Genomic DNA, 15873 nt, shown 5'->3' with positions numbered 1-15873 from the left:
TCTTTCCCTCAACCAGCAGCTGAAGTACAACCCCTAATTCCCCATTTTTTGCCTCAATCTCTTCCTTCCTCCAGATATACATTCTGTGTTCGCTGGCAGCCTCTCACTCGGTGATAAGAGCTAGATTTGATTCCAGTAGCACCTTAGAGACCAACAAAATTTTGAGGGTATAACCTTTGGCTCCCTTCATCACTAGGTGATAAATGTATCTTCTCAGGTACAATATGGTCTCGAGAGAGGAGCTAGTGTGGTTGTGTCTGACGAGAAGTGAAGAGTCACAGGTTCAAGTCATCATTCAGCCATGAATTTCACTAGGGTGACTGGGCCCGTCACCTTCTCTCTGCTTGACCTACCCACCTGACAAGGTTGTCGAGAGAATAAAATGGAAGAGGAAAGAATTTTTAATACTGTCCTGAGCTCCTTGAAGGGAAGATTGGAAAAAGATATGGCAAGATAACACTGAAACCATCTTCCTAATCTATCTCAGTGATACGGACAGATTCCACAAGAAGAACTCGAGTTTTTGCAGCAACTAGGCAATGCTGCTCCCAGATGTCAGAAGCGCTCATCTGCCTCACCCCTCCTCCAGCTGTGGTTGGATTTTAGACCTAATCGACACTATCAGCATGCCTGTCTAAGGTATAGATTGTTGAGCTGTAGCACTTCAAACTGCAGGTGGGAAATCAAACGTTTGGTTATTTCCCATATTAAAGAAAACGAACTCCTCCTTGCCCGTACACACACTAACGCATCAGGAAGAAGTCCTTTAGGAAGATTTCTTAAAAATAAAATAAGGGGAGGTATTCAAATATTTTATCAGACTGCAAATGGAGGAAAGTGCTCTATTCCATTACTAGTTGTGTCCCGCTTGGGGAGGCAGGAACCAAAGGCCTTGTGCCTCTGGCCATGTCCAGGTTTAAGTACAAGGAAGGAAGGAAGGAAGGAAGGAAGGAAGGAAGGAAGGAAGGAAGGAAGGAAGGAAGGAAGGAAGGAAGGAAGGAAGGAAGCCTCTGTGGTACACTCAGCTGCTGCTAAGAGGTTGTTCACAACTTCTTCTCTTGCCACTTCTCAGAAGCATCTTCACAGCCAATGTGGGGCACAGGATTCTACAGCAGATGGACCCTAGTCTGATCTAGCAAGACTGCTGTTATACCGATGTCTAAATATTTTAGACATGTGGAAGCAGGGACTGATTCTGCCCGTATGCCAACGTAGGAATACTATGCAAAGCTGCTTGTGTGCCTGGTCCTCGGGCAATTTTCCAATTGGATATCCCAACTTTAATTCAATCTGTGTGAATATATATATCCTTGAAAAAGAAGCTGGTTTCTCTTGTTTGCTTTAAGAACTGGTGTTGGACCCATGCCTGTTCCTTGTAAATTTAAATCTGGCCTTCCTCCTTGCCTCTCCTGTGCCCATCACAGAAAGAATAAGTAGATAAGCAACACAGAGAAACATCTCAACTTTTTGAAGTCTCATTCAGCCATGTTAGGTGCATTGCAGACATTACCATTTGCTTTTCCTGGTATTGCTGCGGCCAGTGGTCAATGCCACTGAATAATTTCAAACAATTTTTTTAAAAAGTTGTTTTTAATATATGCTTGATGTACATTAACATTGTGGTGCTGGAAAGGCAGCTTAATATCTCTTGCAGATAAATGAAGCCAGGAATGAAAACGATGCTGTCTTGTCTTCTAGGTAGTACTGTGGCTCAGCAAGTTCCTGTGCAAACCATCCAGCTGCATCAGGCCCCCCAGCAGACGTCTCCCACAACTGACAGCAGCACTGACCTCACTCAGACCTCTTCCAGCGGGACAGGTAAGCACTAAGCTATAGCTCCCCAGCACAGCTGAGAGGCAAAGCGAGGGATTGGTGATGGGGGAAGGGTCGTCAAGTTGCAGCCAACCAGTGGCCAGCCCAGAGGGTTTTCAAAGCAAGAGATGAACAGAGGTGGTTTGCCATTGTCTGCATAACAACCCTGGTCTTCCTTAGCGGTCTCCCATCCGAGTACTAACCATGGCTGACCTTGCTTAGCTTCCCAGATCCAGCTAGCCTGGGTCCACTCAGGTCAGGGCAAGGACCTGGGAAACTTGGGTTCAAATCCCTGCTCTGCCATGAAAGCTCATTAGGTGGCCTTGGGCCAGTCATGCTTTCTCAGCCTCACCAACTCACAGGGTTGTTGTGAGCATAAAATAAAGTAAGGGGGAATTATGATGTAAACTGCTTTGGGTCCACGCTGGGGAGAAAATTGGCCTATACATACATACATACATACATACATACATACATACATACATACATACATACATACTTCTAGGCACTGTAGGCTAGTATAGCATGTCTTTTCAGAGGCCTGGATCTTTCTAATTTTAACCTGTCAGCTCTCTCTTGTGGTTAGATTGCTATGGGAAATCTCTTGAGATCTTCATGCCTTTTGTTGGGGACCTACAAGAGTGCAGTCAATGATACCTGGAGCTTATTTTAAATAAGGCCTGTCTCTGGAGATATTCTGTGCAAAAGTGAGTCACTGCCTGTGGGACTGAGTTGCCCTCGAGGTTGGCAGCTCTTGCCTGGACCATGCTGAGAAGTGAGCAGAAGAACTCCAGGAAAAGCATTGGTTGTTCTAACACAGCATAATTCTAGTGCCATCTAGTGGGGTTAATGGGAATCTGTTTACTTACAAAAATCCTGTGCTGTCTTTTTAGTCAGATTATATTTTCCAAATCAGTCAACTGGTTCCTGTCTGCAGATTGCTCCATATATTATATAGTAACAAGCTGGCCTGTGCCACTGACTGAGTTGTAGCCAGTCCCTATGAGTGTACCTGTTTTGGTGCACATGTTTGTAAACATGTATTTTCTGTATTAATTCTTTCTTTTAGGTGTATGCTTGTACACCTAAAACAAAGTAATGTACAGGACTGCAAAAATTCTTACAAACCTTAGGAGCTGGCTTGGAAACAGGAAGAGATGGCGATCTTTGTGGACAGAAAAGGACTGTGTATGTCTGTGCACCTAGTAAAATGTATATGAACAAACTAAAGCAATCAAAAGAATCTTACTACTTATAGTAGAGCAGCATCAAAACCAGTAATAAAGACAATAAAACAGGCAGTGGAAAAAATCTTTAAAATCAGGTACATAGTCAGCTGCAAAAGGTAACAACCACGATCATAGGAATAAAATGGACTCTTCTGTTTAGGGCAGGAGAAAAGGCCCCACGAGACTGAAGGCCACAGAATGACATCCGCCCCCCCAACTATATGAAACATTTGTATGTTGCCTCCCCAGATGGTGCTCGGCACGGTTCAGAGTTAAACTGGGAAAAAACAATAAAAAACAACGCTATCAATAAGAACAAACAGAAACATAATCAATAAAATCAGTGTCATTAAAAAGAGCCAATGATAGCTGGCCAGACTATAGACGCTCTTAAAGCAGAACAGTCTAAAATGATGTTTATAAAATAGTCAGTAGGTTAGGAGCTGACAAGAAGACAACTGAAAATGGTGAAGCCCCTTCGTTAAAAGTCTGAGAAATGTAAACAGAAATGTTTTGGTCTGGAACCTGAGAGAGAGTAAGGTGAACCTTAAGGGAGAGGGCATTCCAAAGGTAAGGTGCCACCACTGAAAAAGCCCCGTCTCTGGTTGCCGTCTGCCTTGCCTCTGAAGGCAGGAGCACAGAGACGTGGCAGTCTGGACAACATGGGAGGGGGCAGTCTTTCAGGTATCCCAGCTCCAAGCCAATTAGGGTCCCATGCTCCTTCCAGCCATAAAGAACAACTGCCCTATGCAGGATCCATCTACCAGTACATGTATAGAGTCCGTCAATTTGCAAGTATGCAAGAGGGGCTTGCAATAGACTAGTGGACACCATGTGCCAATTTCTCATTTTCTTTCCCTGTGGCTCCCCTCCCCGCATTTGCTTCCTGTGTGAATAGGCTCTGTGGTACAACATTTCGAACAAAGTGAGGCAACTGGCTCCACTGATGCAGAGTAGGAGACTGAGCCACTGTAGGGGTTGACACCTGTGTGGTTTGTTTTGCCAGTGACCCTGCCAGCAACTATCATGACTTCATCGGTGCCAACCACAGTGGGAGGCCACATGATGTACCCCCCTCACACAGTGATGTATACTCCTACATCAGGCCTCACGGATGCTGGACTCGCGGTTCTCAATGCCTTCTCTCAGGGGCCATCAGCAATGCAGGTTTCACATGGACAGGTCCAGGAGCAGGGTAAGTCCAAATTAGGACCCAGGTGTATAAAAGTGTTTCTAAAATAGTATGTAGTCTCCTTATGCCTTCTGTTAATTATTGGGTGCTTCATGGGAATGAAGGTAGAGCTAGATAGGAAGAGGTTAACAGTTACGGGGTGGGGGGTAATGGGAGGCTGCTGACTGCTCCGTGGTGTAGTCAAATGTTAGTAATACTTTACATAAGGGGCTTGGATAATTTCAAGTCAGAAGTTCTAATCCTGATGCCAGACAAGACTCTCAAGTGGTAATTCAGCATGGAATTTTGTGTTCTAAAGGGTATGTGGCCATTGTATTGCTAAATGTTCAGACAGACTTTGTCAGGTTGCAGAACTGGAAATGCTAAACTGAGAAGAGCTGGGATCCAGTTGACTCCGATGTTCGTCCACTGCTTCTCCCTGAAATGCCTGTCCAGCCGTTGCCTACTTGAAACGCCTAGATTTTTGAAGACTGCTGTTATTAAACTTGGTTACTCTATGGGTTAGATAGTCAGGCTTGGAGGGCACCAGTTTAAGCTGTTCAAAGATGTTTTCCACTGTTATAGCAGTCAAGAAAGAGAGCTCTGTTAGCGTGTTGCCAGAAAATCCAGCACTTTCCATATCTTCCTTTGATGTAGATTGTTTATTTAATTTATTTTTGCAATTTTTATCCCGCCCTACCTTGCAAGCAGGCTCACGGCAGCTTAACGGTAAAGGTAAAGGTTCCCTTGCCCGAAAGCCAGTCGAGTCCGACTCTAGGGTTGCGGTGCTCATCTCCGTTTCAAAGCCGAAGAGCCAGCGCTGTCCGAAGACGTTTCCGTGGTCATGTGGCCGACACGACTAAACACCAAGGCGCACGGAACGCTGTTTACAACATGTCATAAAACCATAAACAATTCCATACAGCAATAATACATTAAAACATGAATTGAAGCAAATTTAAAATTTTAAGTTAGAAATTTAGAAAGTCCCTAAACCTAATGGCAGCTTGGCGGTCAGTTCCATTCCAGTGCACGCTGAGCTCATGCCACTCTGATGGAATTAAAGCACCGCACCAGGTGCCCATGATGTGAGTGGCACCATGGAGTGCTTGAAACAGGGGAGGCCGATGTTATTTGGGACTCCGCCTTGTTCCACAGGCAGAGTGTCCCTCTCGGTGGCCTTAGGAATGGTAGATAGAGCGGCAACACTATTTGGAGTAAAAACAGTGTACAGGGGCAAAGTAGGCTCCAGTTTGCTTTGTTTGGAAGCTTGAGGGGGAGGGGTTAGATCACCTGGTCAGGACTTGACCGGCTGTTAACATGCATCTATAATAATAAAAGAATCCTCTTGTCCTTCTCTCTGTCCATTTGTGGCCGGCATAACTCATCAGAAAATAAAACTAGGAATCTCAAAATGAGATGATTGTGGGAGTTCCAGGACCAAAAATGAAAGGAATCAGAATATTGTGGCTCACGTTATCTCCAGATCCCCCTTCAGTGCTACTTGCAATGGAGGCTAAACTAAATTCTAACTTCTATTCCTCATGTACTACCACTAAAGTGGATTAACATTCTATCATCATGCATATTAAGGGTGGGGGGGGGGAGCATCCTTTGACTGCTTTGATAGATTCTGTTAGCAAGGGTTCCCCTCAGCCTCCTAGTAAACTTTTCAGAAAGGTGGAGCTTTTTACTGTGCTGTGCCTCTAGCAGCTACAGTCAGAGTGGTATTAGGGGGAAAAAAGGTTCCAGTATTAGGGGGAAAAAAGGTTCAGGGGCCTTGCAGCTGGCTTGGGCCCGCCAAATTTTATCCTCCCAGTCCCCTTCCTCTTGGTAGCCCTGCACCTGGTCTGCAAGGGTGCTTATAGTGGTAGAGAACCTGCTTTGTGTGCAGAAGGTCCCAGGTTTAATCTCTGACACCTCAGTTGGAAAAGACCTTGGGTAATAAAAGAAGTGGCTAGTTAAGATCGATGTTACTGAATCGAAATGGACTGTTAGAACTGTTCTTATATTTAAGTATAAACTTTCACTGGATTTTGTTCAACAAAATATTGCTATTTTTTGCTTGTTCCTAGCTGATCTTGTGAAGTTGCTTTACCGATGCTTGCTCCATTAAAAAAAACGATTGCCACTGTGATTGCGCCTGAATTGTTCAGAAATGTGTTCTATAAAGTGGTGTTAATTTTGAATAACAGCTTATGGCATGACTGTGACTCTCTGTCTGGCAGGTGGAGTCCCTCAGGTGTTCTTGACAGCGCCGTCAGGGACGGTTCAAATCCCGGTCTCAGCTGTCCAGCTTCATCAGGTAGGTACAAAACAAAGCGTTGGATCTCAATGAGCATTTCTACAGGGGCAAGGACTTTTCTTCATGGAGTATGATTTCCCCACCTCTACCTTCCTGTGGCTGCCTGAAATCTCCGCCCCCCCCCCCCAGTCCTTTTGCTTTCCCCCATGAACAGAATTTCTGGGAACATTTGGGGCTGTCATTGAGGGGGGGGGGGAGATGGGAAAATCATGTTCCACAAGGAGATGTCCTTGCGCCTGCAGAAACACTAGTCAGTATCCAAGCCAGTGGCCTCCTTTCCCTAGAGTGAAACTTTCCCAAAGAAACTAAGGATGATGATCATTTTCTCGGCAATATTTTAAGCTTATGGGCAAGGTGAATATCTCCAGTGTCTGGGGTTTTGGCTCTCTCATGCATAAGCTACCTAAATTGCATTCTTGTAGTACTCCATACTCTGTTGCTGTCTTTAAACTTTAATATTACATGAGTTTTGTAAAGACATCCTAAGCGTGAAGGTGCTTTGTCCTGATCAATTTAGTATCAGTGATTCTGACTGCATTCAAACTTCATAATTAACTATAGTGTGCAAACCATAGTTTGATCGAGCCTTGATTAGTCGTGATGTCTGTAGTTACTTTATTAGCAACATTTTGTGCTGATTTTGCTTTTTTTAAATGGCATCTGAATAGACAAATTAAGTTTGTTAAGTAGCACTACTCCTTGCAGCCACCTGGGTGCAGGGGCAATAAAGGGAAGACATCCAACCTGCCAGAAGGCAGAGAGAGGAGGCAAGAAGCAGATAAACGGGGGTTCTACACACAAGCTGAGCTTTGTTGTATATATCAGAGCCTGTTGTGCAAAGGATGGTTTGAACAAGCCCGTTTACTGGGGTGTCTGAATGCAGCCTGTCTTTCAAGTTTCATGAATTCTTTCAAACACTTCAAAAATCTGAAAACATGAGGAGTTTGTTTTGTTTACACACCTTTTCTGATTTTATGGAGAAAGGCTTATAGAATCATAGAAGCACAGAGTTGGAAGGGGCCATACAGGCCATCTAGTCCAACCCCCTGCTCAATGCAGGATCAGCCTAGAGCAGTGGTGGCGAACCTATGGCACGGGTGCCAGAGGTGGCACTCAGAGCCCTCTCTGTGGGCACACGTGCCATCGCCCCAGCCAGGCCCAGACCATCATTAAAGTGTCGAATTCTCTGCCAAATAATTTTAAGTAAATGAAAGCATTTGGGATTGCTTTCCTTACTTTGTTTGGATCATCTTAAGTTAATGTATGAGTTGTTTTTTCTAAAGTAAAACCTCAGTGTTCAGGTTAAATCACTGTGTTGGCACTTTGCGATAAATAAGTGGGGTTTGGGTCGCAGTTTGGGCACTCGGCCTGTAAAAGGTTTGCCACCACTGGCCTAGAGCATCCCTGACAAGTGTCTGTCCAGCCGCTGCTTAAAGACTGCCAGTGAGGGGGAGCTCACCACCTGCCTAGGCAGCTGATTCCACTGTTGCACAACTCTTACTGTAAAAAACTTTTTCCTAATATCCAGCCGATACTTTCCCGCCCTTAATTTATGGCTTGAAAGGCTTGTAAATGTAAACGCATTTTGTTGAAAGCCTTAATAGCCACAGATAGGGTCAGGAAGCAATTTTTCTCCATGCCAGGATGGCCATGGATCCTGGAGGTTTTTTGTCATTTTCTGGGCATGGAACAGTGGTCACTGTGGGTGTGGAGGGGGAGGTATTTGTGAATTTCCTGAATTGTGCAGGGGGGTTGGACTAGATGACCCCGGAGGTCCCTTCCAACTCTATGATTCTTTGATCCAGTGGGCAGGGGATAAGGAGAGGAATTAATTCTATACTCTGCACATTTCACCCATCCTTCCACTTTGTTTACTAGCCCTAAAAAAATTCTTGTCAACCCAGTATGCAAATCATGTTAATACTTACTAAGTGCTTAATATGCATAACGTGCACCACTGCAGAATGCGTTCATGACAATGTCGAATTCTAGACCTCCTGGATATACAAGCCAGACTATTCCTGTGTTTCATACTAATGCAGAAAGAATATTAGTCTTCACTGTCGGTTTAGACCGGTGCCTCTGCAGTGCAATGCAACACTTCCATTTTTCTCCCTCTACCATAGTCCTGGAATGGAGAGGGAATGGCAAAGTCATCCAGTCAAATTGGCTGTAGGTTCAGGGTGGAAAGATTCACGGAGGATAGATGCATCCATGGCTTACTAGCAGGGACGACTAGCCGGATCCCCTCCCCCCAAAGCAACAGTATACCTCTGTATGCCACTTATGGACAAATGGAGGAGTGTGGCCACCTCCCCCGTTCGTGAGCGTCCCGAGGGGCCTGTGCATATTTGCTGCTGGAAACAGAATGTTGGAGTGTATGGGCTGTAATCTGACCCAGCTATGAATATGTCCTTGTGTCCGCATCTATTGCACTTCTACTCAGATAATGACAAATGGTGGAAGAGCCCTACAGGCTGTGTCTCAGAAACCTTTGGCAGCACTCTTGGCCATTGCAGTTTCTGGTGGCTGTCCAGCTGTGATAATAATTTTCAGCAGAGGCATGCTGCTAGTTCTTTGTTTGATTTTGCTTTGTTTGGACCCTATCATGTTTACACTATGAAATTTTCTCCCAAGAAAATATCTCCACTAGGGGGAAAATCCATGTGAATTTTCTATGTCTACTCCTGCTGGCATGTGAAGCACATAAAAATAAGTTGGGGCATTTCGTCTGGTTGCATCAGACAGTTGGGTGGTCATGTGACAATTGTAGTCATCGGGCAGATCTCTTCTGCTGAGCTAATGTTTCCCTAAACTTTTGAAACTGAAGCCACAGACGTTTTTTGATCCTTGATTAAAATGGGAGGCTTCCTTCACTCCTGCATTCAAAAAGCTACATACATAGTTTCTCCCAAAACAGTTCTCACTGTTCCTATGACAGTGAGATAGACAGCCCATTTTAATGCCTCTTGCCCTCCTCTTTTTGCCCAGTCAGGCAGGTCACAGGAATGAGCCTTGAGCAGCTGTCACGGGGGGTGGGGGTGGGGTGGCCCTTTTTTCCAGAAATGGGCACCGTGGGTTGAAAAACTGCTTTTTGCCTCTCAACTTATCTAATTCAGTAAGTTTCGACATTTGTGCCATGTGCCAAACTTCAGTGAACATTTTTTTAAAAATAGTTGGCAGTGCATATCTTTCAAGCCATGAGTGGAAGGCACTTGCAGTGGTGGATCTTTTCCACCTTTCCTCCGACATCCCTGAAGGCCCCAAACAGAATCACTGCTGGTGGTGAAGGGTGCCTTGTGGATAAAGTGCTGTGAGGCGTTGTGGTCAGCGGTGAGGTCCAGGAATTGGGTAAAATTGTCCTTCATTTCTCTTCTACCAATGGAAAGCTTGATCAGCCCATGCTTCCACCATCAAGAGTAGAAAGGAGGCAGAGGTATAAAATTGCTGGAAATTTTCATGGGGGGAAAAGTAGACATTGTGGGGGGAATTGAAGTATATGCAAAATTTACTTTCCTATCAAACCTAAACTACTTTACTGATATAAATACATAAAATGCTGCATCATTTATAACTTGGTATATAAATTGTACTATTTGGCATATTTATGAAATTTAAAAGTCTAACAGTGCGATCCTGTACAGAATTACTCCAGTCTAAGCCCATTGATTTCAGTGGACTGAGTAATTCTGTACAGGATCGCACTGTTAATGACTTCATTTTCTAGAAGAAAAACTCCTAAGTACACCTAAACCTTGAGAAAGAGCTGCAAACTTCTGTATCTTATGCTACCGTAGCACACGTATCTTTAATTTTTGACATCTGAGAGGTAAGGAAAAATAAAAGTTGAAGGTAGAAAACTGACTTCATTTTGTAGAAGAAAAACTCCTAAGTACACCTAAATCTTGAGAAAGAGCTGCAAGTTCTGTATCTTATGCTACCGTAGCACATGTATCTTTAATTTTTCACATCTGAGAGGTAAGAAAAAATAAAAATTGAAGGTAGAAAACAAATTCTGTAGTAAACAAAAGAAAGTGTATTATTTGAAAAGAAATTCACCGCGATTGTCTTCCATCAAGGCTTAAAGTTATCTGCATTTTTGTCCATAAAACTCTTGCTGTTATTTATTTACTTCAATTATCCTCCACCTCTCTTTCCATTGGGGACCAAAGTGGTTCATGTCATTCTCCTGTCCTCCATTTTATCCTCACAACAATCCTGTGAGGTGGGCTGTGCTTAGACCAAGCTTCCATGGCAAGTGAAGATCAGAACCTGGGTCTCTCAGATCCTGGCCTGACACGTTAAATTTTGAAAATTGACAAAGAAGAGTGAAGATGAAGTAGGCAAGTTAAAAGGAAAACAATGCAATTACTAAGTTTGGGGAGTCCTGTGCTACAAGTAACTCAATGGCATATAAACACCACACACACATTTAGGAAATTAGCAACAACAAGCAAATCTGATGGTTCCTGTTACATGTCTTTAGGGTTACTACTTAGGGTTCAGATTCTTACAGCAACATGTGTATAATCGCCTACTGTGAATTTTCCTTTTTCATTCATTGTGTAATATCCTGATAACTTACCCAGCACCATCTTTCATTACATCCATAAATCTTACAGTCCCATTTCTAAGGCAGATTTGGCTGTGATTCTGAAATTATTAGTAAAGATAGGAGGACAGCAGATATATTTGTGGACTAATATTTTTGAACATACTGTATTTCTAAAACTGAAATTATAAGTGACATGTGTTTCTTATGTTTACCCCTCTATGACCGAGGTATGAACAGCAAAGGAATGTTACTCTGTAGTCTTGTGCAAAAATATCACCTACTGGAAAAAAAACTAATTAGGAACAAGTTTTCACCTTAAAATCTACTAAGAGACACTAGGTTGGGACTACAGTTCCTTAGTAACATTTAGCGATGCTTCTGGGATTCCCCCATGACTGTTAGCTGTGGCACAGGCTGCTTCAAGAAATCCTGGAACATGCTTACTCCTAGTAATAATGTCACTTGCCCCTATACGAGAAGAAAGGAATGTACCAGTTCCATAACAAGATTCTCCCCTCTGACCACTGTAGTGTTGAATGCATGATGGCTTAACTTTTCCAGGCAACACTCAGCCCTCTTGAGGCACAGTTTGGGGATCACAACTCTAAACTGAAGGTCGCTAATTCTTCTAATCTGTTTTTATTATTTATTTATTTATTTATTTATTTACTTTTTTAAAAAACACCACCGAAACAGTACACATGTTGTGAACCTATTTGGCCTTATCTAGGACACCTCTTAACAAGTTCAAATAGTCCTCCAGTGCCGTTGCATGCAGTTTGAGCTGGGGCTACTGGAACTGTGCATTGTCCTCAAGGTGTGGCTGCACCTTTGGCAGCTGGAATTGTACTTTTTGTGCCACGTTTGCATGTGGTTGCTAACAGTCCTGTCCCATTCTCTTTTGTCCCTGCAGATGGCTGTCATCGGGCAGCAGTCCAGCAGCAGCACCAACTTGACAGAGCTGCAGGTGGTCAACTTGGATACGTCACATAGTTCCAAGAGTGACTGAAGACCTCTGAGGACCTGGGAAGGGATGGGGGAGAGGAGTGTGTACCTGGCATCCACACCTGCAGCAACAGCCACCAGCTTTGTGCTGCGTACGGCCCCAGGATCAAGTGTGCTCCTGAAGCTGCGCCCCTGGCACCAGGATTTTGGCGGTCCCTATTTTTGTATGGAATCCGTCACTTATTTATTGTTGCCTTTTTCACGTTTTCTTCTCTCACACTTTACACGCACAGACATAAACACACACACACACACACACATATTAATGTGGCTGCAAGGCTGGAAGGAGGGAACTAAGCATGGGCTATGAGGGGGGTGGCTTTGTTGTGTTTCAACGCTGCATTGACTGTTGTCTTTTCTCCCTGTCTCCCTGCCTCCCCCAGCCAAAGAACCTGTGTCTCACAGGTGGGAGAGTTTGCGCTGCCATGTATATAAGCCTCCTCATTCTGTTTTCCATTACTGGAGTGAGAGTGTATTCTTTCACTCCCCCCTCCTGTCCCCACCACTGAATGAACTTCCCTCCCTGGTGTCTTGCCACCAGGCACAGCAGCAGAGGCTGTGGGGGAGAAGATGGAATAGAGAAGGGCTTGAAGGCACCATCAAAGGGAGCCTTTCTTGTCAGAGTCAGGCATCTCTCTTTTTAAAAACCATGCCGGGACAAAAAGGGCTCCCTCTTCCCCCAAAGTTCAGGACCTCCAAGCTGGCTGCAGCGTTGTGCCTTCAAGCAATCAGTGACTGCGTTGTGGGCTGGCCACACCGTTGGTGACCTGCCTTCATTTTTAGTTTGTTTCTTGCCAGAATTCCCTACCCCCGCCATGTGCTGCCGAGGCGGTTGCAAACGGGGTGGATGTGTGGGGGCACAGAAGGCAAAGCATCTTCAGTATACCTCCCCTAAGTTGTTCCTCTCTCAACTTTTTGCCTGTTGAGTCTGGCAATATAACACATTTCATTGCCAAAAGGGGTTTTTGTTAGCCTCACACTGCCCTTCATGGAAACACATTCGACTACTCTGAAGCCCAGTAGCTGTAATTGCTCCTAGCCTTTGGGTGGGCATCCCCCTCAGGCAGGTTGTTGTTGCTGCTGGCAGTTTCCTCTGGGGGAAAAAAGAGGAATTGAGCCACAGTCCTTTCTAATTAGGGAGGGTTGTAAAGGAAGGGAGTGGGAAATAAATAGAGAGAGCTCTATTTTTGTAACTTTTAAACTTGATTAAAAGCCTTCCCAAGCAGCTGTGCATAATACTGAGGCATCAGTAGCCAGGGGCGCAATAATCGATGTTGGTCCACAGCTTTTCAGGCAGCCCTGAAACATGACAGGGTGTTGCATCATTGTCAACCATGTTCCATACATGTCTGCCAGGAAGCCCTCGGTCCTTCCCTGGAATCGGGTGGCTAGGACAGGGTAGGCTTAGCCCCGGGGCAGGTGAGGAAGATCCTTTTCCCATGTGTCAAAAGTGGGAAGTTACGGGAGTGGTGGCAGCTACTGTTGAGTCTTTGTGGGGTTTTGGGTTTTTTTTAAACTCCCTGTCACGTTGCTTCAGCATGTGGCTTGGGGTGAACAAATGCAAAAAACAGGGGGAAAAGGGAAAAGCTGCAGGGCTACTGAGTCTGCAAGGGAGGACAGGAGAGTACTTTGTGCCTCTCATTGGGAGCGGCAAACTCTCTCATCGGTAGAGAAGCTGTGCTGTTGGATAGGTGCTTGCACTTCATTCTAACCGAACAGGAAGCGGCGAGGGTGAAAAGTGCTTCATCCCTTCCACAGGAAAACAAGGAGTATCTTGCAGCAAGCAGCTTAGTGGTTTTGCCCCCACGGGCCAGCCATGGAGCAAGGAGGCTGCAGACTTTTTAGGGGAAAGGAAGCAGCTACTGTAACTTTTGTCTTTCATTTTTTAATTAAAAAACAAAACAAAAAACAAAAGAAGCCTTGAAAAAAAAAGACTTTATTTTTCTAAGTGTTAAACTCAGTATTTATGTAATTCTTAAAGGAATTAAAGTCTGGCTCCTGTACAGTTTTCATGGGGTTTGTACTGGGTGGGGTGGGTTAAGAAATGGGCCGTGGAAGGGTGGGGAAGGGAAAAGGAGAGGAAAAGGGGCCTTTGTATTGTAACCTTTTGAAATTATTTCCATGAACATTAGCGTTTAAACTGGTCTCCTGTCTCAGGCTCCTGGATTGGGCTTCTTGGAAGGGTTGAACCAATGCAGGAAGGAAGTTGCAGATTTGCATTTGCGAGTCGGGTTCAGTCAGCCAGATTGGAAAACTCAAGCCTAACCCCTGCTTGCATCAACCTTATGTATGTTCAGTAGCAATTCTCCGGCATCCAGGAGAGAAAGAGAGGCAGACAGGAGGTGCCAAAGCATCCTTTTGGTTGCCCCCCCCTTTCCCCCCTCCAAGCATGATCAAGCCACAAAACCTCTGAACTCTATAGAAATGCTCTTCTCTATTGGCAAGGAGGGCATTGCAGGAGTGAGGTGGCTACTGTTGAATTGATGTGCTTTTTGAAAACTTCCTGTTATGTTCCTTCAACATGCGGCTTGGAATGAGCAAATGCAAAAAGAGATATATAGAGATAGAAGCCTTTAACAATTCCACTGTTGCCTAACAGTGTTCCTGTGCAAGGGTTTAAATTTGCACACTCCTACATTCTTACAAGTTCAACCCAAATTCAGTTCTGCTTGCCTGTCTGCCCTGCAGGCTGTAACATCTCCAAAGAGCTGTGTTCTTAATACTGTGGTTGTGCTTTGAGCTGAACAATCTCTTGTTCCATGATTAAAATATTTTCTCCTTAAAATACACGGATGCCATGAATCAGGGTTTTTTAAACCCCATTTTCCATTGCAGGGCTTTATGGTTCAGTCTTTTTGATGAGCGTTTGGATTCAAGAGAACATGACATCTTGGGCAAATACAGAGCATTTTTTTACCAAGTCATAGTTTATCACCGTGTATATGGAAACATTTTGTTAAGATGGTGATCTGTATCAATCTGTCAAAGGATGAGAATTTCGCTACAGTTGTGTATTTAATCAGAAATCTTGGGAGGCAAGAGATGGGCAAAATTTTCCACGTGACAGGTTGATTTAACATTCAATCAGTTCTCAAGCACAGGGGTAAGCGTGCTCCTGGGTAAACAGGCAAATGTATTCACCCACTGTGGAGTGAATAAGCACGAAGGAAAAATGCATTATGAATGTTCAATCCTTTTGTTTCAAGAGGGAATCTGATGAAATATTATAGTGATGCTACTTGAGACAGAGGCGTATTGTCAAAGCAGTAATTCTCTAATCATCATGTTGCCAATGTGGAGCTCTCTGCCAAGTGCAGCATCTGTGTTCTGCTCTGAATTTCTCTGTAGACCTACTTTTGACTTCCAGTGCTGCAGATCTTGCTCTGGGAAGTCCTCTGCCTCAATCAGGAAGTTGCTGTCCTACAAAAAGCACCTGCAGGATAAACGCTAATGTTGCATGTAATTTAAAGTGTTGACTTGTAAGAACACTTATCAGGGAAGAAATGGCATTTATTGTGTGGTGATCTTTTTTTAGTTCACTTTACAGATTGTTTTTTTGGGGTTTTTTTGTGTGTGTATGCGTGTGTATGCGTGCGTGTGAGTGGCTATGTGTGGGGTTTGTTAATTTCCAGGGTTGTGTTTCTGGAAGGATGTGACAGTAATCGCAGTACTATGTACAGAGCTTTCTTTTGTATTAAAAAAAATACTCTTTCAATAAATGTATCATTTTGTGCACAGACCTCATATCCTCAGTGTTGCCTGTGAGTTCCAGAAATTTGAAACAATTAAAATTCAG

General features: G+C 44.2%; 1 protein-coding gene across 1 annotated transcript in view; it reads left to right on the top strand.

Moving 5' to 3' along the window:
• The window catches only part of SRF (serum response factor), a 92951-nt gene extending 78866 nt beyond the window's left edge, over positions 1-14085 (top strand). Inside the window, exons 4-7 of the mRNA XM_015426265.1 lie at positions 1699-1818; positions 4048-4236; positions 6441-6517; positions 11986-14085. Of these exons, the coding sequence (XP_015281751.1) occupies positions 1699-1818; positions 4048-4236; positions 6441-6517; positions 11986-12081 (482 nt within the window). The 3' untranslated portion in view covers positions 12082-14085. The remainder of the gene's footprint in view (positions 1-1698; positions 1819-4047; positions 4237-6440; positions 6518-11985) is intronic.
• The last annotated feature ends 1788 nt before the right edge of the window (positions 14086-15873 follow it).

This window comes from Gekko japonicus, unplaced genomic scaffold (genome assembly GCF_001447785.1).
Source record: "Gekko japonicus isolate JY-2015 unplaced genomic scaffold, Gekko_japonicus_V1.1 scaffold405, whole genome shotgun sequence".
Lineage (NCBI taxonomy): Eukaryota > Metazoa > Chordata > Lepidosauria > Squamata > Gekkonidae > Gekko > Gekko japonicus.
Note: the sequence above shows the minus strand (reverse complement) of the source record. Positions and strands in the feature narration are given on the sequence as shown.